We start from the raw sequence: 27,101 nt of genomic DNA on the forward strand, positions 1-27,101 counted from the left end.
GGGCATTCAATGAAATGGTCCATAATATTTGCTAGAAATACTAAGACGTCCAATGATCTACCTGAAAATAAGCTGCATCTCAGAATCCACGGCGCTTTTAGGAAAGCTCCGACCAAACTTAGCTCTGACTGGTGCCAGTTTGGAATTGAAATGGTTTCAGTATCTACACCATTAACCCTTCTCAGACATCAAGGTATACATCACAACTCGGGAATTGAGTAGTGAACAATTACTACATTATCTGTGAGGTATCGCATTAGGAAGAGATCGAAATTACACACAATACTCCAGGTACAGTTTTAACAGTCCATAAAATAGCAGCAGTATTTCTTGATGAAGAGTCCTTGCCTTTGTCGACTGTTCACTCCTCTCCATAGATGCTGCCTGACTCGATGAGATCTCCAGCCTTTTGTGCGTGTTCCTCAAGTTTTCCAGCATCTGCAGAGTCGCTCTGTGTATATCGGCAAGATTTACATATCCCTTGCAATAAAGGCCCCCATACTTTGACCCTCCCCGCCACTCCCACCTCCCAATTACTACTTGTAGCTGCTATTTTTGTATCTCTCCAAGCATCACGCCCCGATCCACATCCTCCGATTCCACAATCTGTGGATTCTCTTCCAAGGACTCTATAATTCATGTTCTCACTACTTACTATTTATATTTATTATTAATTTTTGGACTTGCACAATTTGTTGCGTTTTGCACATTGGTTGTTTGTCCGTCTCTACAGTTTTTCTTTGATTCTATTGTGTTTCTTTGTATTTAATGTGAATGCCTGCAAGAAAATGAATTTCAGGATAGTATATGGTGACGTGTACTTTGATAATAAATTTACGTTGAGCTATCTTTTAGTGAAACAATATTTGCTAGTGTTTCACTTCCGAAGTAGTGTTTAGTGTTGTTCCTGCGTTTTCTCACATTTGCCCACCAGCTGCCACCTTTTCACAGAGAATCTCTCCATATCCCTTTGCAGATACCTCAGTCATCTACGTTCTTTCCTGCATTAAATAACACACGCATTTCTCATTAACTCGCTATCCTAGTGATATTTTTTTAATCCTCCTCTCAACATGGGTTAGCTGCTGCTTTATTAAGCAGTGGTATCTCAAAAGCAACTTACTGGAAAGCTGAGAGCATTACTGGAGCTATTCATCAGGACAAATAACAACTTGGGAGAAACAAGACTAATGATTTCAGTTGAGACCTTGCACCGGAACTGATAAAGATCAGTTTTTAAGAGACGGAAAAGGGGAAAGATAGAAAAAAGGTAAGGTTTATAATGAACCAATTTAACAAAGGAAGGACTTACCTCCTAGAAGTGCACATGAAATTCTGAAATTGTAAGAGAATATTGTGAAGGCTTGAAATGCGAAATAGCATAAATTGATGGCTTTTTGACCAAGTTTGTGGACGATATCTTAAGGCGTGTTTATGTTCTCTCTATGAGTGTCTGGATTTCCTCTGTGCTCTGGTACCAGTTACTAGGCTGATTGGCCATTGTAAATTGTCCTGTGATTAGGTGAGTGTTAAATAAGCGGGTTGCTGGGCGCTGTGGCTCATTGGGTGGGAAGAGCTGTTCTGTACTGTATCTTTAAACAAATTAAGATAGGTGGAGATGCAGGCAGTGTCGAGGAAGCAGGAAGCCTGCAGAAGTACTCAGATAAGGAGAATGGGCAAAGTGGCAGATGGAATACGGGATAGGGAAGTATATGTTCAAGCACTTCGCTAGAAGGAATAAAAGTGTACACTATTTTCTAAATGGGGAGCAAAATCAGATATCAAAGGTGCAAAGGGACTTGGGAATCCTCATGCAGTATTCCGGAAAGATTAACTTGCAGGTTAAGTCCGTGGTCAGAAATGCAAAATTAGCTTTCATTTCAAGAGGACTAGAATATAATAGAATAGGAAGGATGTAATGTTGAGGACTTATAAGGCATTGGTCAGACCACACTTGGCATATTTTGAAGAGATCTGGGCTCCTTAAGGAACTGGAGAGAGTCCAGAGTAGGTTCATGCGAATGATCCTGGGACTGAAACGATTAACATATGAAGAGTGTTTGATGGTTCTAGGCCTCTAAACTTGAAGTTTAGAAGAATGATGTGTGGGGGATGTGGATCTCATTGAAATGAATCGAATATTGAAAGGCAGTGGGTGAGACTAGGACCTGAGAACACGGCCTCAGAATAAAGGACGTCTTTTTAGAACGTCTTTCTTTAGCCAGAGTAGTAAATCTATGGAATTCATTGCCAGAGATGGCTGCGGAGTCCAAGTCATTGGGTATAAAGCAGAGGTTGATAGGTTCTTGATTATCAGGGCATTAAAGGTTACCAGAAGGCAGGAAAATAGGATTCAGAGGGATTCTTGGACCATGGAACCCTCACTTATCGGTAGGGGTCCAATGCAAAAAATGGTCGGGAACCCCTAAGCTAAGGCAAAACACCCCACTCCATTGGTATACCACTCACCACCCTATCAGCAAACCGTGGCTACAGCCCATGTCACATACAAAATTTAGATGTTAATTTGACCAACAGTAACTCACAAACCTGAAATTTCTACCATCAAAGTGTTCTGATGTGGAAATATGTTGCTGTTCACGCACCATTAAAACTGCAGTACTTCAAGAAAGTGGCTCATCACCAATACAAGGGTATTAAGGGTTGTCATAGAAAAGAACAGCATAGAAACAGGGCCTTTGGCCCAACTAGTCCACACCGAACCATTTACATTGCCTAGTCCCATTCACCTGCACCTGGACTGTAGTCCCCCTGCCATCTATGTACCTATCCAAACTTCTCTTAAATGTTGAAATCAAGCTCATATGCTCTTGTGCTGGCAGCTCATTCCACACTCTCACCACCCTCTGAGTGAAGAAGTTCCCCATAAACGTCTCACTTCTCACCTTTAACCTATCACTTCTAGTTGTAGTTCCACCCAACCTCAGTGGAAAAAGCCTGCTTGCATTTACCCATCTATACCCCTCATAAATATGTATCTCTATCACTCTCCCTTCAATCTTCTGTCCAAGGAACAAAGTCCTAAACTATTCAATCTTTCCTTATAACACAGGTCCTCCAGTCCTGGCAACATCCTTGTAAATTTTCTCTGTACTCCTTCAATATTATTTACATCTTTCCTGTAAGTAGCTGACCAAAACAGCACACAATACTCTGAATTAGGCCACACCAATGTCTTATACAACTTCAACTTAACAGCCCATCTCCTGTACGCAATACCTTGATTTATGAAGGCCAATGTGCCAAAAGCTTTCTTTATAACCCTATCAACCTGCCCACCACATTCAATGAATTATGGGCCTATATTCCCAGATCCCTTTGTACTACCACACTGCTCAGTGTCCTACCATTCACTACGCAAGACCAACCCTGGTTGGTCCTACCAAAGTGCAATACCTTTTACTTGCCTGCATTAAATTCCATCTGCCATTTTGCCAGCTAGTCCGGATCTCACTGCAAGCTCTGATAGTCTTCCCTACTGTTCACTATACTCCTAATCTTGGTGTTATCCACAAATTTGCTGATCCAGTTAACCACATTATCATCCAGACCATTGATATAGGTGACAAACAGACCCAGCACCAATCTGCAGCACTCTATTAGTCACAGGCTTCCAGTCAGAGGAGCAAGTATCTACTACCACTCTCTAGCTCTTCCCACAAAACCAATGTCTAATCCAATTTACTACCTCACCCTGAATGCCAAGCAACTGAACTTTCTTGACCAACCTCCCGTGCGGGACCTTGTCCAATGCCTTGCTAAAGTTCATGTAGGAAACATCCACTGCCTTGTCTTCATCAACTTTCCTGGTAAATTCCTCAAAAAACTCTTTGACATGACCTACTATTCACAAAGCTGTGCTGACTACCTTATCAGCCCATGTCTATCCAAATACTCATATATCCGGTCCCTTATATTACCTTCCATTAACTTTCCCACCACTATGTTCTGGTTTATTTTTAGAGCTTTTCTTAAACAGCAGAACACATTAACTATCTTCCAATCCTCTGGTACCTCACCTGTTACTAAGGATGATTTCAATATCTCTGCTAGGGCCTCTGCATTTTCTGCACTTACCTTCCATAGGGTCCAAGGGAACACCTTGTCAGGCCCTGGGGATTTTTCCACCCTATTTCACCTCAAGACAGCAAACACCTCCTCCTCTGTAATCTGTAAAGGGTCCATGATCTCGCTGCTGCTTTACCTCACTTCTATAGACTCTGTTTCCATTTCCTGAGTAAATACAGATGCAACAAGATCCATTTAAGATCTCCCCCACCTATTTTGGCTCCATAGATTACAATTCTGATCTTCCAAATGACCAATTTTGTTCTTTGCAATCCTTTCGCAGTTAACATATCTGTAGAATCCCTAGGTATCTCATTTGTTCCTACCTGCCTATATCTGCTACGCACCTCTCTTTCTTCTTAACCACGACCTCTATCTCTTGAAAACCAAGGTTCCCTAAACCTGTTATCCTAACCTTTTATTCTGACAGGCACATACAAGCTTTGTACTCTTGAAATTTCACTTTTGAAAGCCTCCCACTTACCAAGTACAAGTTTGCCAGAAAACAGCCTGTCCCAATCCATGTTTGCCAGATCCTTTCTCCAATTTAGAATCTCAACCTGTGGACCAGACCTATCTTTTTCCATATTTCCTTTGGAACTAATGGTATTATGATCACTATATGCAAAGTGTTCCCCTACACAAACTTCTGTCACCTGTCGTCTCATTCTCTAATGGGAAATCAAGTATCACACACTCTCTCGTTGGGACTTCTATATACTGATTAAGGAAACCTTACTGAACATATTTGACAAACTCTATCCTATCTAATCCTTTTACAATATGGGAGTCTGTCAATACATGGAAAGTTAAAATCACCTACTATCACAACCTTATGTTTCTCGCAACAGTCTGCGATCTCTCCACAGATGTGTTCTTCTAATCCTGAGGACTGTTATGTGGTCTATAATGTAGCCCCATTAACAAGGTTATACCTTTCTCATCCTCAGTTCCACCCAGAAAGCCTCAGTAAATGAGTTCTCCAGTCTGTTCTGACTGAGCATGGTCATGATATTTTCCCTGACTGGTAACACCACACCCTCCCCCCGTTAATCCCTCCCGCTCTGTCGCGTCAAAAACAACTGAACTCCGGAATACTGAGCTGCCAGATTGTTTTAATCAAGTTGGCTGAGTGTCACATATCAGTCATGGAGAAATCCCCTACTCAACTACAATCAACAGTGTGAGAGTTTTCTGTTCACCTGAGAGGAGATACAGAAGATTCTACCCCACTGACATTACACCCAAAGACAAAGCATACCAGCCACAACAGGCAAGAACATTTAAGAACAATTTTGTAAACTTAAAAGTAAAAATCAAAGTGTGAACAAAGATGTTTTTATTTTTTTGTTAGTACAATAGGCTCTGATAAAAAAAAATCCAGGTGCTACTCAGTAGATCTTGAAGGCCTCTTGCTTCTGTGACATCCAGAGGCATCGAGACGACAACCAAGCCAGTGTGAAAGCAGCATATCCTGAAGGAATGGTCTCACGTTTCTGTTCAGGATAAAAAATAAGTCAAAAAACAGATTCACAGTGTGCTTTTAGTTTAGAAAATCATATCCAAGATGCTTTAGAAGAAGACAGCAAAAAGCCTAAGAGGTAGCCAAAAGCTTGTTTATTGTGAAGTTTTAAATATGAAAGGGAAACAGTAGTATAATGAATGGAGTAGCTTGCAACAACGTCTTATCATCAATAATCAGGTTAAGGATGGTTAAGTGAGGCTATTGAAGATATAAACACATCAAAATATAGTGAGCTATTAGTACAGTTAAAAAAAATCCATTATATTCCAGGTAACAAAATTGTTAGTAATGGAAATACATTTGTCTCCATTACCCCCATCCGAATTTTCCCTTGTTGACTTTGATATTAATGAAAGGCCTCACAACAACCCAAGGCACATGTGCTGTAAGACACTGGATTAGCACATTGCTAACAAGGGTTAAATGTTTTCATATCCAGCAGCTGTTTCTCACCTCTCCACGCACACCCTGCTCCAGTCATACATAGATCCCGACCCAGAGGAGGAGGAAAAGTACTCCAAACCCCATAAAAAGAGAAGCTACTAGAGAAATCAGCAGCTCTTTGTAGATATCCCTTGTGTATTTGGTGGAAGTTACCTCATATCTAAAGGAATGATTGAGGAAAAATGATTTTACAGTTGCATTTGATTTAAACAGTTCTCTTGAAGTGTACCTGCTCACACCGTTAGAATTTCTTACATGCACAAGGACAGCCATCACCCCAGTACCTTAGAGATGATCCCGATTTTACATGTCTTCATAAAATCCAGTGACTCTGCTGCTCAAGGATGGAGTAATAACCTGACCTGTGCCTTTGCCATGTAATCCTAATATGATTAAGTGATTCTGGAATAAGATCCAAATGCAAACTGCCACCTCTCTAGTCATGATAGTACAAGTCAGCAATAACTGGTTTTGAAATGGGCGTTACGTGAACCTGACCAATAAAGGATTACAATCCAAAATATTCACCATCCTTTGTCTTCCCAAATGCTACTCGATGCACTGAGTCCTTTACTGTCAACATTTTTTGATAGAGAAGCAGTTGCTATTATAAATAACAAAAAAAAGTCTGCAACCAATCTAAGGCAGAAAGATCCAAGGAGGAAAGTTTAGAGCTTTGGACCTCAGCAAATGGAAGCTGATGGAATACTTACAGAAAACAAGTATCTTGAGCAGGGGTTCCCAACCTTCCATAATAGTATTGGTCCATGGCATAAAAAAGATTAGGAATCCTTGGTCTAGAGTCGGAGGACTGCTGATATCTCCAGCATGTGGGGCTGGAGATGATTTCAGAGGCAAGCAGGCAAGAGCCAAGGGAAAGATTTCAAAGACAGAATTTGAACATCTAAATGTCGCTCAAACAGCAACCAACACAGGATGGGTGAGACACAGTGCAAGTCAGTGCACAGTCTGCTGAGTTTCAGATTAACCTGTTTTCAAAGGTGGAATGCCAAGCTCAGTGACAGAGCTGTGAATCAAGGTATTCCACAGATGGACTGAGATGAAGGTGAAAGTAGATGGTCACCTGTTCACACAGACATGCAGTCTGAAGGTCACTTGGGGCAGGGATGGTCAAGTGCTGCAGAGAGGAATCAAGCAAAGGAATCTTACTGTTGATCTCCACCATACTGCCTCTATAGACAAAGCTCCCTAACATCACTAAGCCTTTCCAATAAGCCACATTTTTCAAATGTTACTATGTCAAACACAATTCCAAACTGCTCTAACACCTGCAACTATAATGATAATTATTGAAGATTAAGCACCTCCAGCATGATACAGCATTGATCCATTGCAGAATATAGTTTTCCCAGGAGCTAACAACAATTAATCCAAATCATCCTCTGAACATGTAGAAGCTGGCGCCAAGCAGCAATGAAAAGGAGACATTAGCAGACTCAGTTTCAGGTAAGAGGGCCTTGAACGCTGCACTGACCTAAAACTGAATCATTAAAGGGACATGTCATCGCTGGAAACGCAAAGCCCTTCAGGCTGACCACAATGAACAGAAAGGATCACAAATCCCAGCATTAAAGGTACATGTCATCGCTGGAAACGCAAAGCCCTTCAGGCTGACCACAATGTGAAAGGATACACGAAAAACCAGGCGGTGAAGAACATTCCGATTGCAAGAAGGACCACTGTCAAATGTGGGAAGACAGCTGGATTGACCGGGCTGGTGTATCTGGTCATCGCCTCCAGCTCCTGAAGAAAACAAACAAGTCTAAACAATTAATAACACACAACAGAGACGCACAACGCACGCTGGAGCTGCTGCTTATGAGTATTTCATTATCTTGTGATAGAATGCAGAGTAGACTCTTCTGGCCTTTCGAGCTACGCTACCCTAGCAGCCCCACAACCTCGATTAGCCCTAACCTAGTCACAGGGCAATTTACACTGGTTATTTAACCTACCCAGTATATCTTCAGACTGTGGGAGTAAACTGGAGCACCCGGGGAAAACCCACACACTACACGTGGAGGACGTGCAAAGGCTCCTTACAGAATGGTGCCGGAATTGAACTCCGAACTCCGGAACGTCTGAGCTGAAATGGCGTCACGCTAACTGCTATGCTTACCGTGGCGCCCGAAATACATAGTACCGTGAAGCACCACATATTAAAGTAAAATATCAACCATACAAAAAGTTATGCATCATCCTCAGTTCATCAAGCAGTAGTAATTCAAGGCAACTGGACTTGCCATCTTGTCCAGATGTTTCACCACCCATCTGAGAGGCTTCTTCAGTTCTGATTCACGCTGGGTAGTTAACCCGCTTACAAACTTGTTTAAAGATATAGCAATCACATGAGCATCGTTAAGCATCACAGAGCTAATGAGAGAGTTGTTAGTCTTATCTTTGCATGAATGTTGAGGAGACGCCAGGGTAGAGATGTCAGGACTGCATAATAAGTAACTGATAGGTGGTGTCGTACCCCAGCCCCTCTCTGTTCAGGGATGTCCAGTTGCCTTGATTTACTACTGCTTGATATACAATGACCTGGATGGCTGAGAACCTTCATAGACATATCATCCTCAGTTAATTAAATTCCTGACTTGCATTTGGGTCTTCTCCCTGCCTCTGAATCCTGGCTTTATTTTAATCAAAGAGCCTGTGTGAAAGACGATGCTTTGCATTAAGAGTTGCTAATGACATATTTCCTCCCAAAGTTAATAAAGGCTGAACACATTATTCCATAGCCGAATGTCTGACATTACATAGGATTTCAGTAAAACACAACTCAGAATGTAGTTGGGTTCCTTTCAAAAATATTTTAAGGCAAGCTTACAAAGAAATCACAAATGGATTTCAAGAAGCAGGACAAGATTACCGGTAAACAGATTAAAGAACTAATTTACAACACAAACATTGGAAGAACTCAACCAGCCAGGCACCTTGAGTTGAAAGGGAAACCAGTCAGCATTTCTGGTTCACGTCCTCCATTCATAAAGTTAAGAGTTTTCTCTTTCCTCAGATGCTGTGTGATGAGATGAGTTCTCCTAGCACTTCTGCTTTGTTTCAGATTCTAGTATCTGCAGTTTTACTTATTTTTAATCACATTTTATATATACAAAGAAGGACAAGAAAATCCAATTGGTGGATTATCATTGAAACACTACATTCATTGAATATATTAATCTGGGTCGACTCTGGACGAGCTTTTCCTGTGTGTAAGGTCAGGCACAGGTACAATGATAAAACTTGCCTGCAACAGCACAGGCACATAAGGTGCATACAGTACAAAATTAAGGATCATGACAGAACAATCAATGGGCAAAAACAGGAAACCCCAAGTCAAGGATAAGAGAGCAATTTTTAAAAGTGACTTCAGTAAGAAAGAAGTACCTTGAGCAGCAGAACACGTTCGTTTCAAGAGCACAGATCTTGGCAAAACTCAAAACAATATACAACCCAAACTAACGGTGAACTTGGCGAAATAAGACAATAATCGGTTACATTGCCGTTGCTTCCTCATATACACCCACTGGAACATGCTCTTTAACACCATCCCTCATCCAACACCCGAGTCTCGCTCTACGTTGCCTCCAGGACCCCGCCACTACCACCGTCTGTCATTCTCCCATCCATCCAGGGACAGCAACCCACAACTGTTCCCCCTCCCCCTCAGAAACACTATCTCACCTCTAGCCAGTCTCCCCAACCTTATCGCCGCCATATCTGCCCCAGTAACAAGTAGCCCGAGAGCCAAACTCCGCCGCCGCCACCCTCCGGTCCTGTCCCTGTCACTACCTTCCACCCCACCGTGCGTCCTCAGTCCCGTCCCCGCCCTCCCTCAACACCTTAACCTACGATCCCCACTCACCATCTTTATTCTTTAGGGCCACGTCTCCACAGAGGAAATTCCGTCACTCCTCCACTGCCTTCTGGATGTTGTAGTCTCTAAGCATCACCTATTTTTTTTTATATTCGGAATGCAAATATCCCAATTATTTACATTTTCAAGATGTCTACGTTAGTCAAAGCTCAAATTTTGTCAGCAAAATATTTCATCTCAATCTGTCTCTCTCTCTCTTTTCTTGCTCCGTCTCTGCTAAACTACATCTCCCATGAGCCAACGCGGCGACTCCGCATGCGTATTCGACGGAGTTATTGGGAATGGTGGGAGTTCACGTTGGATCAGGCCCGCAGACTGTCAGCTGTCATTATGGAATCCGCCAGCACCCCCGCAGTCATTCTCCCCTCCCTTCACCACAGCTAAGCAGTCTTTTAAAAGCAAAATACTGCAGGTGCTGGAAAACTAAAATAAGCTACAACATTAGAAAAAGTAAACAAAAACTTGAGTTTCCAGGGCATGGATGATCGACGTATATAAGCTAATCTTATGTACTGTATTTATGTTTATGGTGTTGTTTATCCTTATTGTGGAATTTTTAATGTTGCATCGGATTTGGAGTAAAATTTATGTTCTTTACCCTTGTACATAGAACATAGAAAATCTACAGCACTTTACAGGCCCTTCGGCCCGTAATATTGTGCCGACCATGTAACCTACTCTAGAAGCTGCCTAGAATTTCCCTAGCACATAGCCCTTTATTTTTCTAAGCTCCACGAGTCTTTTAAAAACCCTATTGTATTCGCTTCCACCGCCGCTGCCAGCAGTGCATTCCACGCACCCACCACTCTCTGTGTGAAAAACTTACCTCTGACAGTCCCTTGGTTCCAAGCACCTTAAACCTGTGTCCTCTTGTGGCAACCATTTCAGCTCCGGGAAAAAGCCTCTGGCTATCCACACAATCAATGCCTCTCATCATCTTAGACACTCTATCAGGTCACCTCTTATCCTGCGTCACTCCAAGGAGGAAAGGCCAAGTTTACTTAACCTATTCTCATAAGGCATGCTCTCCAGTTCTGGCAACATCCTTGTAAATCTCCTCTGCACTCCCTCTATAGTATCCACATCCTTCCTATAATGAGGTGACCAGAGCTGAACACAGTACTTCAAGTGGTGTCTAACTAAGGTCTTGTATAGCTGTAACATTATCTCACGACTCTGGATTTCAATCCCATGGTTGACGAAGGCCAACACACCATACGCCTTCTTAACAACACTGTCAACCTGCGCAGCAACTTTGAGCGTCCTGTGGACATGGACCCCAAGATCTTATTGATCCTCCACACTGCCAAGAATTTTACTATTAATGTTCTATGTTCTATTATATTCTGTCTTCAAATTTGACCTACCAAAATGAACCACTTCACACTGATCTGGGTTGAACTCCATCTGCCACTTCTCAGCCCAGTTCTGCATCCTATCGATGTCCCGTTGTAACCTCTGACAACCCTTTTGACTATCCACAACACCCCCAATTTTTGTATCATCAGCAAACTTGCTAACCCACCCTTCTACTTCCTCATCCAGGTCATTTATAAAAATCACCAGGAGGAGACGTTCCAGAACAGATCCTTGCGGAACACCACTGGTCACCGTTCTCCATGCAGGATACAAATCATCCACAACTACCCTTTGCCTTCTGTTGGCAAGCCAATTCTGGATCCACAAAGCAAGGTCTCCTTGGATCCCATGCTCCTTACTTTCTGAATGTGCCTCACATGGGGAACCTTATCAAATGCCTTACTGAAATCCATCCACTGCTCTACCTTCATCAATGAAGAATCCTCAAAGAATTCAATCAGGTTTGTAAGGTACGACCTGCCCTTGAAAAGCCAATGCTGACTATCCCTAATCAAATTACATCTCTCCAAATGCTCATAAGTCCTGCCTTGCAGGATCTTCTCCAACAACTTGCCCACCACTGAAGTAAGACTCACTGGTCTATAATTTCCTTGGTTATCTCTACTCACTTTGTGTACTGATGAATGACAATAAACAATCTTGAAAAAAAAATATATATGTAATGTGGTTAGATGGGATTAGTATAGATGCAAGGGTTAGTCGACCAGAGGGCCAGATTCTGTGCTGTATGAATCTATGACTCTAAAAGCAGAAAATGTTGCAGACACCAAACAGGGACCAGACGAAGGAAGTTAACTATAATCAGAATGGGGTGAATGAACATTTACAATACTTACAATGAAAACATTGCAGTGACTGAATTCCTAATGGATTAAATGCTCTTTGGACCTCCCAGAGGAGACAACCTGAAATGCTGACTGGTTTCTCTTTCAGCTCCAGGTGCCTGACTGGTTTAACAATACCAGTGTTTGTGAATCTGAAGGCACATAACAGTGGTATTCCTAAACTCACCTCTAAACTTGCTTAACACCTATTTGATTTGAGAGCATTGTACCGCAGTGTGGGTAGTTAACCAAACTGTGTAGCTTTTTATCACAGCAGATACAATGTGTACTATATCACGTGGTGAACCTAACCAGTGGGAGTCCTGGCTGTGTCTTGTAGCAATGGACACCATACCGCAGCTGGTCTGGGGACTCTGTCAGTGATACCCTGATAGTGATGGATGGATGTGCTGTATCAGAATGGAGTCTAGGTTGTAACAGGAGTCCTAGGGTGGGCACTACTTGCATCAGATGGCACAGTGCCAGTCTGATGGTACAGGACTTCACTATGAGAACTGAATTATTGGGATGCATAGGTTAGGAATTAATTCCCTAGAGGGGAGATTTAATAGAGGTATACAACACTTTGAAGGGTACAGTGGGTGAGACTACAACTAGAGGTCATAGGTTAAGGTGAAAGATCAAAAGTTTAAGGCAACTGGGAACTGCTTCAGTCAGAGGGTAGTGAGAAGGTAGAACAAGCTGCCAGTACAAGCGGTGGATATGGAGTTTGGATAGGTACACGGATAGGTATGGTCCGGGTGCAGGTTGACCGGACTAGGCAGATTAATGGCTTGGCATGGACAAGATTGGCCAAAGGGCCTATTTCTGTGCTGTAGTGTTCCGTGACTCTGAATTGGATGTAAGTACGTGACGCAGGGTGTAGTTATGGGCAGTGGGTGAGAGATAATAGTGTTTAAGCATTTCACACCGACTGGGAACAGATTGTGCAAGGTGTTAGTATTTCACGTCTGGATGCCGAAAGGTGCCATGCAGCGTAGCGCTTTGCGCTGCTCGGGGCGACAGAGTTTAATCCCGGCGTCCGTTGTAAGGAGACTGTACGTCTTCCCCGTGGAAGGTGTGGGCTTTCCCCGGTGTCCACCCACAGCCCAAAGACGGTTATATCGGCGGTTGCTGGGCGGCATGGCTCGGGAGGCCCGTATCGCTAAACAAATAAAAATCAGTGCGGCCACCAGTCGCCCCGATTTAGACACTGGACGGTGACTCCTGTACGATGTGGATGAACCCTGCGGTGTTGCTTGGTCTCGCTGACGGTAATAACATAGACTGTAACTTTACTAACTGACAGGAATCTGAACATTATAGATCAGACCAGACGCTCTTTATAGAAACGGACGGATTTTAATTGCTCTCTGGTGTAATGCATCAAAGCAAACACTAAGCGGCAGTGCATAATCGGCGATACGTTATAAAACAATCATTGCAGATGGAAATGTTTCATAAACTATTCGGTACTTCGTTCAGGACGAATGGCAAAATATGAGCTTGAAGGGATCACGGGGGTACTAATACGCAATATTGAGAAGGAGAGTTTCCATCTAATATTAATTACAAATTAAAGCTGGAAAAACTCACAAATCAGATTTACATCGATGGGAAGCGTGTAAAAAGCAAATAAACTGAATGTTCAGGATGGATTTCAAACATAAAACTAATTCTTGACCAATATTATTGAATTCTTTGAAACAAATCATATGAAAAGTAGGTAAGTATATACAGTAAGCATTAACGAGGCAGTGCATACTGACTGGGGGCCTGTGGTCGGAGCATGTGGATTCAGAGAACAGCACCAGATGGGCAGAGATCTTCTGCAAAACAGAATAATACTGATGGCTGGCATTCTGACTGGCAAAAGATGAGTAATGGTTATACACAAGAATGGATATGTGGCTCCCATTGTTCTGTAGGTCACATTCAATTCCTAATGGCATTAGGAATTGAATGTGACATTTCATTTCCCCACTTCGAATTTCTGCATGACCCAGTGCTGTAAGAAAAACAAATGCAAAGTATTCATAAATATACAGGAAAAATATATTAAAATATATTTTAAAGTTTTAGTATAAAGAATGAAGAGGCTTTATCATCCTCAAATAGGAAATCTAAACTAATTTTTGGGATAGCTCTCACTTCTCTATTGGCCGCCCCCTGAACCTCAGTTGCTCCTTTACCGGACCCAGTTCCCAGGATTTCCACCTTGCCCTTCTGTTGTTCCAGTACTTGTCGTCTGTCCACACAATCCCAGGTTCCAGACCCACCCATTCCTGCTGCCTACATAAAGCAAACCAACCACAGCCCTGGAAACTGGGAAAATCAACCACCATTCACCAAAGGAAGTAATGAAAGATCAAAAATGAGCTACTGACTGTTAAGACCCTCCACAGACATGAATTGAACACATAGTCAATAGATCTGCTTTGCTTTGAGTTACAGTGCACTACTTCTCTGCTTATCCCATTTTAGCTGTAAGCAATGAAGACGCAGTCCTTCCACTTCTCCGACAGTACATGGCAAAACCATGACCGGCTGAAATTGCAACAACTACTAAATATGTTAAATATGCAAAGGAAACATTCAAAACATGCGAAGAAAAAGGAAAATCGTTCTGTATAACGTACAACATAATGTTAGGCAAATCAGAAATGGTGTGCTAATGCTAATTTAAAACCATATAACGTGTTAAAATAAGCTGGACGGTGGTGTCACGGCATCAGCACTGGACTTTGAGGTAAATAGTTCTGAGTTAGAATCCGGCCGGCCCCTTGTACACTTTCCATCTATGCTGGGTTGAATGTTGAGCTAGCAATTTGGCTCGTAAAGAACAGTCAAATGCCACAGAAATGGCAAAAATGCCTCCCAAGGCACCACGAGGCACGGAAAGGAACAAAACAATATGTTAAAAAGTATTCATGTACTGTAGCTGTATTTGACAGATAAACAAAACTGATTTTGGAAATTACTTGTCATTAGGCTAAAATATTGTTTTTCTGTTTTTGCACAAAAATGTTCATAAGAAATAATAAGATAAAAAATATTTTTTAAATATATACATTTCTCTAGTAAGCAGTTTACCTCCCAGAAATATGCTTATTAGTATGCTTACTTACTAATGTAATTAAATAATATTCTTCCAAAATTTTGTTGGACCTGTCCACATTACAGCCAGAATGATTTGAAATTCATCTCACAATTTATGTAAGACCTTAGTTATTGTGCAATGGAGAAGTTTAGATCAGTAACAAGGTTAGATTGAAAAGGAAAATGGGTAAACATAGAAACATAGAAAATAGGTGCAGGAGTAGGCCATTCGGCCCTTCGAGCCTGCACCGCCATTTATTATGATCATGGCTGATCATCCAACTCAGAACCCCGCCGCAGCCTTCCCTCCACACCCCCTGACCCCCGTAGCCACAAGGGCAGGAAGAAGAAATAGAAGAGAAAGAAGATAGGATTTGATGAACAAGTTTTGTTTGTTTAGAGCGGAATGGGTCAAATGATCTGCTTCTGAGCTGGATCCCAGCTTTTTAAAACCAGCTGAAGTACTTGTAGTAACAAACCATAAATGAAGCATGAATCAAACCAGACACCTTGTGGTCAAAACAAACACTTGCATATGCACAGAATCACACACACATCCATATATTCTGGTTAAGTATACTGATGTTCAATTGCTTTATTTAACATAAAAGATATGAACATTGAGTGAAGAACAATAGAGCAAACCAATCAAATTGTTTCTAATCAGAAAGCTCCATAAACAAAATCCCCGCCCGGGAACATTGGCATTGTTGGTGTAATTGTAATGTTGTTGGAATGTCATTTAAGGGCAGTTGATTTCTGTCAGCAATACGAGTGGAAAACCAAGTTCATAGCATCAATAATATTAGCACAATCAATTAACAGATGGTCTGGTGATTAAATGCAACAATAGCCATTTGACTGGGCAGCAGTCGAATGTTCCAGGTTTGACCCCTATGATCTGTGGCTGGATATGGTCACTGACTTGTGAACATTACATTTGAAATAACAAGTGCTAGACAGGCTGGATTGCTTATATTGCCACTGCATGATTCATCAATAACCACCAGTATTTATTATCAAAGCTTATGCCAGACTTGTGGCACCTTCAATAGTGACAACGCACGATCTGGAGTTAAATGGCATGTCATCATTTCAATAATAACCTCACCTCAACTTTATCCTGCCCTGATAAAGTTTAAAAAAACATAACCTTTTGTAACAATACACTAAGCACAGTAATACGTGAATTTACAATACGTTTTATCAAGATGATTAGTAAGTATGGAGTTCAATAGTTAAGAAATTTGTCTTTGAATGGGTTAGTTGTTCATCAGCTGTCATCTGGATTGTTGTATTAACTAAACTGTATTAAACCTGGGTATCTGAGACAGTAGCTCCAGACTAAACTCAAATAAGTCTCTAAGCTACATTTCAATGCACAAGAGCTAAACATTTACATTTCTTTCCAATGCAGAAGGGCCCATTGGGCTGATTAAGTCTCAGCCCTATTAGATCAGTCCCATCGATCGCATTTCTGTACATTTTCTTGTGACACTCATTAATACTCCACTGATTCTCCCACTAGGCAGCATGACAGGGGTAATTTTTCAGTAGAAGACTATCCTCAAATCCAGCATGTCTTTGGGATGTGAGAGGAAACCCAAGCACCCAGAGAAAACCCATAGGACCTCAAGAAAATGTGTAAACTCCACTCAGGCACACCAGAGGTCAGATATAACACAGGGCATCAGATCAGTGAGGCCCCCCCCCATGGAAAATGAACATCAGGCCCTATCGGTGTAGACTGAGCAGAGCGAATAAACCCAGCTCTGGGTGGGAAGGCCTAGTCTCAACTACGTACACGAGCCATTTCACATCAGAGGATCAGAGGTGGACAGGGTCAGTAACTAAATTTCTCTGTGTCACTATCTCAGAGGACCTGTCCTGGACCTATCCTATAAATGTAATAGTAAAGAAAGCACAATAGCACCTCTACTTCCTCAGGAGTCTGCAGGGATTCGGTGTGATATCAAAAACCTTGACAAGCTTCTATAGATGGGTAGTGGAGTGTGTATTGATTGGCTGCATTAAGACCTGGTAGGGGAACACCAATGCTGAGTGGAAAATTCTACAAAAGATAGTGGGTTCTGCCCAGTACATCACGGGTAAAGCCCTCCCAACTATTGAGCACATCTATATGAAACGTTCTCGTAGGAAAGCAGCATCCATCAAAGATCTTCACCACCCAGGCTATACTCTTTTCTCACTGCTCCCTTCAAGTAGAAGGTACAAGTGCCTCAGGACTCAGTCCACCAGGTTCAAGAACCCCTCAATCATCAGGCTCATCTATTGAGATGTTCCTACAACTAATTATCTCACCCTAAGGATTCTTTATCTTGTTATTTCATGCCCTCGTTATTTTTTGCTATTTATATTTGTATTTGCATAGTTTGTTGTCTTCTATGCTCTTGTTCTTTCATTGATCCTGTTTATAGTTACTATTCTCTAGATTTGCTGAGTATGCCCACAAAAAGAATCTCAGCATTGTATGTGGTGACATGTATGTACTCTGATAATAAATCTTACTCTCAACTTTCAACAATTGAATGAGTCTGAAAGTGGATCTGAATGCACAATGATCTCTTCAGGCACCAACCACAGATGGAGAAACTCTGTATTTCTCTCGCCACAGATACTGCAGGGTGTTTCCCGCATTCTTGTTTTGGTTCAACAATAATTCTGACCTGCATTTCACATGTTAACAAGTCCTGTCTTTATTTTCTTTCTTTCTATTTCCCTTGTTAATTCAAGTTAGTTATGGAAAAAAATTAAGGTTGGTGCTTGAGTTAAGGTCTTGAGCTGGGAGAAGGCTGGCATCAGCTGCCTAAGAGAGGACCTGGCAAAGTAAATGTGTGGGAATAAAAGAGCCCTGCAGGGAAAATTATTTCCTTGCAGCAGATTGAGAGGCGTAAAGACAAGAGGGCGTAGTTTAAGCCAAAAGGAAGGTTTAAAGTAGATTTACGGGTAAGATTTTTTCAAAACACAAAGGGTGGTTAATTATATGGAACATATTGCCGGAGGTGGTGGAGTCCAATGCATTAACAAAATACAATTTACTATGTTTAAGAGATATTCAATCAGCACTGAAATAGGCAGGATTAGAAAGATACAGACTAAATACGGACAAGTAAGGTCAGCATAGTTGGGCAAAAATATCACGTCAAAGGACCATTTCTGTACAACATCAGGGCTCCAGTTAACAGATTGGTAAGCATTTGTAGAGAGAGAAATAGTTAATGTTTCAAAAGAATGACATTTCAAAACAACAGGGAGAAGATCACTGCTTTGAAAGGTTAACTAGCTCTCCCTCTATAGGCGCTGCCTAACCTGCTGAATATTTACAGCACTTTCTGTTTTATTCCCCATTTAATTATTTAGTGTCTGTGTGCACCATTGATGCCTAGGTTTTGGACCTGGGCATCAATGGAGTATGTAAATACTGAATAATCAAATTATACTTAAGCATACAAGTCTGTTGTAACTAGCACATTGGTCACAGAACAAAAAAAAAACCCTCCATAAACCACTGTCATGGAAAGTTCTGCCCACAGTTGGTGCAGCATTAACCAGTTTAAAATAAGCAGGACAAAAGAGAGACAGATGTCTATCTTTCAGCATTCATGAGGTGTCATTATAATAACGCACCGTTTAAATACTTCGCCGAATTCACAGAGAGAATGTGGGATCGACAGTCTCCCACTGTTGGCGGTCATGCATCAAAGCCAAGTTGCAGGCACGATTTGGAGAGCATGGATTTGCAGTACTGAATTGCCAACTAGGTTTGTAGGGCATTGGCAAAAGGCAGAAGCTGGAGGAAGGACTGCTATCATGAGATCAGGATTTATGCAGTGTTGGAAGTAGAATGATCACTGCCTTTCTGGTTATGTTGTAGCTGGTAGTGACAATGGGGGAGCGGTGATGTGAAAGAAGGTGACACCATTTATCAGTAATAGTTCAAAACAGATTCCCAAACTGTATTTATGTTTAGAAAGAATTGCTGCTGTCTTCTCAATGATTTGGCTTCTTTAACTCAAATTATATCCCATGAGTTAACAAAATGCAGAATAACCCCCCCATTTTCAAGGTGGCAGCACCAAAATGATCACTTGTGCAGGTACGCATCCAACCAGAGCTCACCGGACTCCTTCAAGGAGCTGCAAGAGAACACAAAAAGCATAAATCCCCAGTGCCTCTCCACATCTGGGGAGCAATTATTGTCCTTTGCAAAGAACCAACCACTCCGCTTGAACTGAGCACTGACTTCTTAAAAAGTGTTATTGCATAGAGTAGTTGACTGATCAATGGGATGGAAGTTATATTACTAGAAGAAAACAATGAAAAGGAATGCTGAGAGGGTTAGACCTGTGATGATGATGATAAACGCTGACAATGACATTATTTACTTGGATTTCCAGAAAGCGTTCGATAAAGTGCCACATAAAAGACTTATCCGTAAGATAAGGATGCATAGAGTTGGGGGTGATGTGTTAGCATGGATAGAGGATTAGTTAACCAACAGAAAGCAGAGAGTTGGGATACATGGGTGTTTCTCTGATTGGCAATCAGTAGTGAGTACTGTGCTGCAGGGGTCAGTGCTGGGCCTCCAACTGTTCACGGTATACATTAATGATCTGGAAGAGGGGACTGAGTGTAGTGTATCCAAGTTGTGATGACACTAAATTGAGTGGAAAAGCAACTTGTGCAGAGGATACGGAGAGTCTGCAGAGAGATATAGATAGGTTAAGTGAGTGGGCAAGGGTCTGGCAGATGGAGTACAATGTTGGTAAATGTGAAGTCATCCACTTTGGAAGGCAAAACAGAGGAACGGATTGTTATTTAAATGTTAAAAGGTTGCAGCATGCTGCTGTGCAGAAGGACTTGAGAGTGCTTGTGCATGAATCCCAAAAGGTTGGTTTGCAGGTGCAGTAGGCTATTAAGAAGGCAAATGGGATAGAAACATAGAAAACCTACAGCACAATGCAGGCCCTTCGGCCCACAAAGTTGTGCCGAACATGTCCCTACCTTAGAAATTACTAGGCTTACCTATAGCCCTCTATTTTAATAAGCTCCATGTACCTATCTAAAAGCCTCTTAAAAGACCCTATCGTATCCGTCTCCACCACCGTTGCTGGCAGCCCATTCCACGCACTCACAACTCTCTGAGTAAAAAAACTTACCCCTGACATCCCCTCTGTACCTACTCCCCAGCACCTTAAACCTGTGTCCTCTTGTGGCAATTATTTGAGCCCTGGGAAAAAGCCTCTGACTATCCACACGATCAATGCCTCTCATCATCTTATACACCTCTATCAGGTCACCTCTCATCCTCCATCGCTCCAAGGAGAAACGGCCGAGTTCAATCAACCTATTCTCATAAGGCATGCTCCCCAATCCAGGCAACATCCTTGTAAATCTCCTCTGCACCCTTTCTATGGCTTCCACATCCTTCCTGTAGTGAGGCAACCAGAACTGAGCACAGTACTCCAAGTGGGGTCTGAGCAGGGTCCTATATAGCTGCAACATTACCTCTCGGCTCCTAAATTCAATTCCATGATTGATGAAGGACAATACATCGTACGCCTTCTTAACCACAGAGTCAACCTGCGCAGTTGCTTTGAGTGTCCTATGGACTCGGACCCCAAGATCCCTCTGATCCTCCACACTGCCAAGAGTCTCACCATTAATACTATATTCTGCCATCATATTTGACTTACCAAAATGAACCACTTCACACTTATCTGGGTTGAACTCCATCTGCCACTTCTCAGCCCAGTTTTGCATCTTATCAATGTCCCACTGTAACATCTGACAGCCCTCCACACTATCCACACCTCCAACCTTTGTGTGGTCAGCAAACTTAATAGCCCATCCCTCCACTTCCTCATCCAAGTCATTTATAAAAATCATGAAGAGTAAGGGTCCCAGAACAGATCCCTGAGGCGCTCCACCGGTGACTGACCTCCATGCAGAATATGACCTGTCTACAACCACTCTTTGCCTTCTGTCGGCAAGCCAATTCTGGATCCACAAAGCAATGTCTCCTTGGACCCCATGACTCATTACTTTCTCAATAAGCCTTGCATGGGGTACATTATCAAACGCCAAGCTTTTCAGTCTGCTACAAGTCATCATTACAATCACTAAGATCCTTTTCCATAGTGAATACTGAAGTAAAGCATTCATTAAGTACCTCTGCTATTTCCCACTGTCACACTTGGGATGTTGGCCTTCATTTCTAGGGGGATTGAATTTAGGACAGAGATGAGAAGGAACTGCTTTTCCCAAAGAGTGGTGAATCTGTGGAATTCTCTGCCCAATGAAGCGGTGGAGGCTACCTCAGTAAATATATTTAAGACCAGGCTGGATAGATTTTTGCATAGTAGGGGAGTTAAGAGTTACGGGAAAAGGCAGGAAAGTGGAGGTGAATCCATGGTCAGATCAGCCATGATCTTATTGAATGGCGGAGCAGGCTCGACAGTATAGATGGCCTACTCCTGCTCCTATTTCTTCTGTTCTTATGAGTATAGCTTCCAGCTATGCACTGGTATACTGGAAAAGAAGCCAGCCCTAAGCCTAAGCAGTTTATTATAATGTCAGTGGTTTGCCCAGTTCCACACACTCTTGGGCAGAAGCCAACCTAAGCACAGAGGAAATGTTGGGGTGATGGAAAAAGGCCGGGGAAAATATTACTTTTCAATTTTTCATCCATTCATTCCATTTTCTGTAATGAAAGCACCAGAGGTTCACAAGAGTGGGTATCTCAGACTCACTGGTAAGAAGCTGCAGAAAGCAGCAGATTCAGCCCAGGACATTCACAGGCATATCCCTTCCCACCATCACTGTAGTATAGACAGGAGGTGCTGTCTCAGGAAGGCAACACCATCAACAAAGATCCCCACCATCCAGACCATGCCATCTTGCAGCTACCAATGGGCAGGAGGTACAGAAGCCCGAAGTCCCGCACCACCAGCTTTAAGATTATAGGTTGCCACGTATGATGATGTGGCCATCACTGAATCGTGGCTGAAGGATGGTTGCAGTTGGGAGCTGAATGTCCAAGGTTACTCATTGTATCGGAGGGATAGGAAGGTAGGCAGAGGGGAAGGCGTGGCTCTACTGGTAAAGAATGGCATCAAATCAGTAGAAAGATGTGACATAGGATCAGAAGATGTTGAATCCTTGTGGGTTGAGTTAAGAAACTGCAAGGGTAAAAGGACCCTGATGCTGGGAGGTGGACCACAGATTACAACAGGAAATAGAAAAGGCGTGTCAAAGGGGCAATGTTACAATAGTCATAGGAGATTTTAACATGCAGGTTGATTGGGAAAATCAGGTTGATAATGGACCTCAAGAGAGTGAGTTTGTTGAAAGCCTACAAGATGGCTTTTTAGAGGAGTTTGTCATTGAGCCTACTAGGAGATCAGCTATACTGGATTGGGTGTTATGTAATGAACTGGAGGCGATTAGGGAGCTTAAGGTAAAAGAACCCTTAGGAACCAGTGATCACAATATGATTAAGTTCAACTTGAAATTTGGTAGGTAGAAAGCAAAGTGTGACATAGCAGTGTTTCAGTGGAGTAAGGAAAATTGCAGTGGTAAAAGAGAGGAGTTGGCCAAAGTAACTTAGAAGGAGCTGCTGGCAGGGATGTCAGCAGAGCAGCAATGGTGTGCATTTCTGGGAAAAATGAGGAAAGTGCAGGACATGTGTATTGCAAAAATGAAGAAATATTCAAAAGGCAAAATAGTATAACTGTGGCTAACAAGGCAAGTCAAAGCTGATGTAAAAACAAAAGAGATGGCATACACAAAGCAAAAATTAGTGGGTAGATAGAGGGTAGGGAAGTTTTTAAAAACCTATGGACAGCAACTAAAAGAATCATTAGAAGGGAAAAGATGAAATATGAAAGCAAGCTAGCAAATAATATCAAAGTGGATAGTAAAAGCTTTTTCAAGTATGTAAAAAATAAAAGAGAGATGAGGGTGGACATAGGACCACTGGAAATGGGGGACAAGGAGATGGCAGATGAACTAAATGAGTATTTTGCATCAGTCTTCACTGTGGAAGACACTAGCAGTGAGCCAGATGTTGTAGTGTGTGAAGGAAGAGAAGTGAGTGCAGTTACTATTACAATGGATAAGATGCTCAAAAGGTTGAAAGATCTAAAAGTACGTAAGTCACCCGGACCAGATGACTTAGGGTTCTGAAGGAAGTCGTGTTAGAGATTGTGGTGGCATTGGAAATATCTTCCAAAAATCATTGGACTCTGGCATGGTGCCAGAGGACTGGAAAATTGCAAATACCACTTCACTCTTTAAGGAGGAAGACAGCAGAAAGGAAATTATAGACCAGTTAGCCTGACCTCAGTGATTGGTAAGATGTTAGAGTCAATTTTTAAGGACGAGGTGATGGAGTACTTGGTGACACAGGACAAGATAGGACAAAGTCAGCATAGCTTTTTAAGGGAAAATCCTGCCTGACAAACCTGTTGGAATTCTTTGAGGAGATTACAAGTGGGATAGATAAAGGGGATGCAGTGGATGTTATATATTTGGACTTCAGAAGGCCTTTGACACGGTGCCACACACAAGTCTGCTTACCAAGTTGAGAGCCCATGGTGTTACAGGAAAGTTACTAACATGGTAGAGCATTGGCTGATTGGAAGAAGGCAGTGAGTGGGAACAAAAGAATCCTTTTCTGGTTGGCTGCCAGTGACGAGTGGTGTTCCGCAGGGGTTGGTTTTGGGACCACTTCTTTCTATGCTGTATATAAATGATTTAGATGACAAAATAGATGGCTTTGTTGCCAAGTTTGCAGATGACATGAAGATTGGTGGAGGGGCAGGTAGTGTTGAGGAAACAGTTAGGATGCAGAAGGACTTGACAGATTAGGAGAATGGGCAAGAAAGTGCCAACTGAAATTTAATGTTGGAAAATGCACGGTCATGCACTTTGGTAGTAGAAATAAATGTGCGGACTATGAGATGCAAAGGGATTTGGGAGTCCTTGTGCAGAACGTCCTAAAGGTTAACTTGAAAGGATGAAATATCTTTATTGTCATTGCATAGTACAATTTGTCATGCACCAATACAGCGAAAATGAGTTTGCAACTCTCATACTCAATGCTATAAAACAACAAATAAAATAAATAAACAATAAATAAAATCAACTTGCAGATTGAGTCGGTGGTGAGGAAGGCAAATGCAATGTTAGCATTCATTTCATGAGGTCTAGAATACAAGAACAGGGATGTAATGCTGAGGCTTTATAAGGCACTGGTGAGGCCTCACCTTGAGTATTGTGAACAATTTTGGGCTCATCTTAGAAGAGATGTGCTGGCATTGGAGAGGGTCCAGAGGATGTTTCCAGGAATGAAAGGGTTATCATACAAGGAACGTTTGATGGCTCTGGTTATGTACTCGCTGGAATTCAGAAGGATGAAGGAGGATCTCATTGAACCAGTTTGAATGTGGAAAGGACTAGACAGAGTAGATGTGGAAAGGATGTTACTCATGGTGGGAGAGTCTAGCACAGCCTCTGGATAGAGAGGCATCCATTCAAAACAGAGATGCGGAAAAATTTCTCTAGCCAGAGGGTGGTGAATTTGTGGAATTTCTTGCCGTGTGCAGCTGTAGAGGCCAGGTCATTGCATGTATTTAAGGCAGAGATTGATAGGTTCTTGATTGAACATGGCATCAAAGGTTATGGGGAGAAAGCTGGGAAATGGGGTTGATGAGGAGAAGAAAAAAGGATCAGTCATGATTGAATGGTGGAGCAGACTCGATGGGCCAAATGGCCTAATTTTGCTCCTATAGCTTATGGTCTTATTAAAAACTTCTCTTCAACCATTTGGTTCATGAACCAACTAGAATAATCCTAATCACTGAAGTTTAGCAACACTATGACCAATTTGATCACTTTGCACTAAAATAGACTTCGGTTGTTTTAGTTCTAATTGTGTTTTCTCTTTTGCAAAAACTGTGTATACTTTATGATTGATGTCTGTTTTTCTCATGAATGTTGCCTATGTGATGATATGTGGCTGCGATGTTGCTCAAATAAGATTTTCACTGCACTTGCGCATACATTCACTTAGATAATAAACGATTTTATCTTATATATAACCATATATCAATTACAGCACTGAAACAGGCCATCTCGGCCCTTCTAGTCCGTGCCGAACTCTTACTCTCACCTAGTCCCACCGACCTGCACTCAGCCCATAACCCTCCATTCCTTTCCTGTCCATATATCTATCCAATTTAACTTTAAACGACAACATCGAACCTGCCTCAACCACTTCTGCTGGAAGCTCATTCCACACAGCTACCACTCTTTGAGTAAAGAGGTTCCCCCTCATGTTACCCCTAAACTTTTGCCCTTTAACTCTCAACTCATGTCCTCTTGTTTGAATCTCCCCCACTCTCAAAGGAAAAAGCCTATCCACGTCAACTCTATCTATCCCCTCATAAAATTTTAAATACCTCTATCAAGTTCCCCCTCAAACTTCTACGCTCCAAAGAATAAAGACCCAACTTGTTCAACCTTTCTTTGTAACTTAGGAAATGAAACCCAGGCAACATTCTAGTAAATCTAAATGTGACTTCTATATGTGAGAACTCAGATTATTAACAGCAGCTGAATATTTGAACTCCAGACACATCACAGCCAGGTCAAAACTTGTTCTTAGTCAACATTCACTGCTTCAGTTGCTCCCTGTCTGTGAGCGGAGTCCCAGCTGACTCACAACACTGCTGAACATAATGTTGTGTGGTGTAATAACAACAGCCTCTCGCTCAATGTCAATAAGACCAAGGAACTGATTGTAGACTTCAGGAGGGGGAAACCAGAGGTCCATGATCAGAGGATCAGTAATTTTATATTCCTGGGTGTCACTATCTCAGAGGACCTGTCCTGGACCCATCACATAAATATAATTGCAAAGAAAACAAGACAGTCCCTGTACTTCCTCATAAGTCTGTGGAGATTCAGCATGTCATCAAACTTCAACAGGTGTGTGGTGGAGCGTGTGCTGACTGGCCTCATTATGGCCTGGTATGGGAACACCAATGCCTTTGAGTGGAAAATCGTATAAAAGGTAGTGGATTCGGCCCAGTACATCATAGGTAAAACCCCCCCAACCACTGAAACGTTGTTGTAGAAAATCAGCATCCATCATCACCCAGGCCATGCTCTTTTCTTGCTGCTGCCATCAGGTAGAAGGTACAAGTTCCTCAGGACTCACACCGCCAGGTTCAAAAACAGTCACTACTCCTCAACCATCAGGCTCTTGAACAAAAGGGGATAACTACACTGATTCTATTTTTGGTATTCTCACAACTGATGGTCTCACTTTAAGAACTCTTTATCTTGTAATTCATGCTTGTTATTTATTGCTATTTATTTATTATCTGCATTTACATAGTTTGTTTACAGTTTACAGATCCCATTTACAGTTACTATTCTATAGATTTGCTAAGTTTTCCCACAGAAAAAGAATCTCAGGATTGTATGTGGTGACATGTATGTACTCTGATAATAAATTTTTCTTTGAACTTTGAGCTCACATTCCAACGAACTCCATTAGCTAAAAGTCTCTCCAAAAATAAAAACACTCTCCAAATATTTTCTCAAGAACCTTGAAGCTCAAAGGTTTACTGGGATAGACACACCTGCCTGGCCAGAAGTCGAGATGACCGCTATTTTTTGTTATCTTGTCATTACACTGTAGCTCTATGTATTTGTTAGCGAGCTTCCTTCACAATTCTTCCCCACATTTGTAAAGATTTTCAATCTTTCTTCCAGCCTTATACTATGAAAGGACTAGATAATGTTACTGAGG

The 27,101-nt window shown here is 42.0% G+C and overlaps 2 protein-coding genes across 4 annotated transcripts in view; both read right to left on the reverse strand.

Annotated features, from left to right (window-relative positions):
- Positions 1 to 5,411: 5,411 nt before the first annotated feature.
- Positions 5,412 to 10,023, reverse strand: tmem258 (transmembrane protein 258). Its single transcript, XM_072272400.1, has 4 exons — positions 9,945 to 10,023; positions 7,713 to 7,822; positions 6,068 to 6,218; positions 5,412 to 5,585 (listed from the first exon to the last, which is right to left on the reverse strand). The coding sequence occupies exons 1-3, from the start codon at positions 9,945 to 9,947 to the stop codon at positions 6,092 to 6,094; spliced, it is 240 nt and encodes a 79-aa protein (XP_072128501.1). The 5' UTR covers positions 9,948 to 10,023; the 3' UTR covers positions 5,412 to 5,585; positions 6,068 to 6,091.
- The window catches only part of LOC140205142 (acyl-CoA (8-3)-desaturase-like), a 68,203-nt gene continuing 51,050 nt past the window's right edge, over positions 9,949 to 27,101 (reverse strand). Inside the window, exons 12-13 of one of the 3 annotated variants that reach the window (XR_011887762.1) lie at positions 13,930 to 14,168; positions 9,949 to 10,032 (exon numbers count right to left, since the gene is read on the reverse strand). Coding sequence is in view for 2 of the 3 variants with exons in the window: in XM_072272398.1 (XP_072128499.1) it covers positions 14,096 to 14,168 (73 nt within the window). In the remaining variant the exon portion in view is untranslated. Of the gene's footprint in view, positions 10,033 to 13,521; positions 14,169 to 15,821; positions 19,417 to 27,101 lie in introns of those variants that run through there. The other 2 variants (XM_072272398.1, XM_072272399.1) reach the window with 2 other exon arrangements.

This window comes from Mobula birostris, chromosome 11 (genome assembly GCF_030028105.1).
Source record: "Mobula birostris isolate sMobBir1 chromosome 11, sMobBir1.hap1, whole genome shotgun sequence".
Classification (NCBI taxonomy): domain Eukaryota; kingdom Metazoa; phylum Chordata; class Chondrichthyes; order Myliobatiformes; family Myliobatidae; genus Mobula; species Mobula birostris.

What these genes read in the sequence shown, in the direction of transcription:
- tmem258 (XM_072272400.1), bottom strand. An exon ending in TTCACCGCCTGGTTTTTCGT is followed by an intron (nt 6,219 to 7,712) that starts GTATCCTTTCAC and finishes TCATTCCTTTAG; the next exon opens with ATATGAGGTAACTTCCACCA.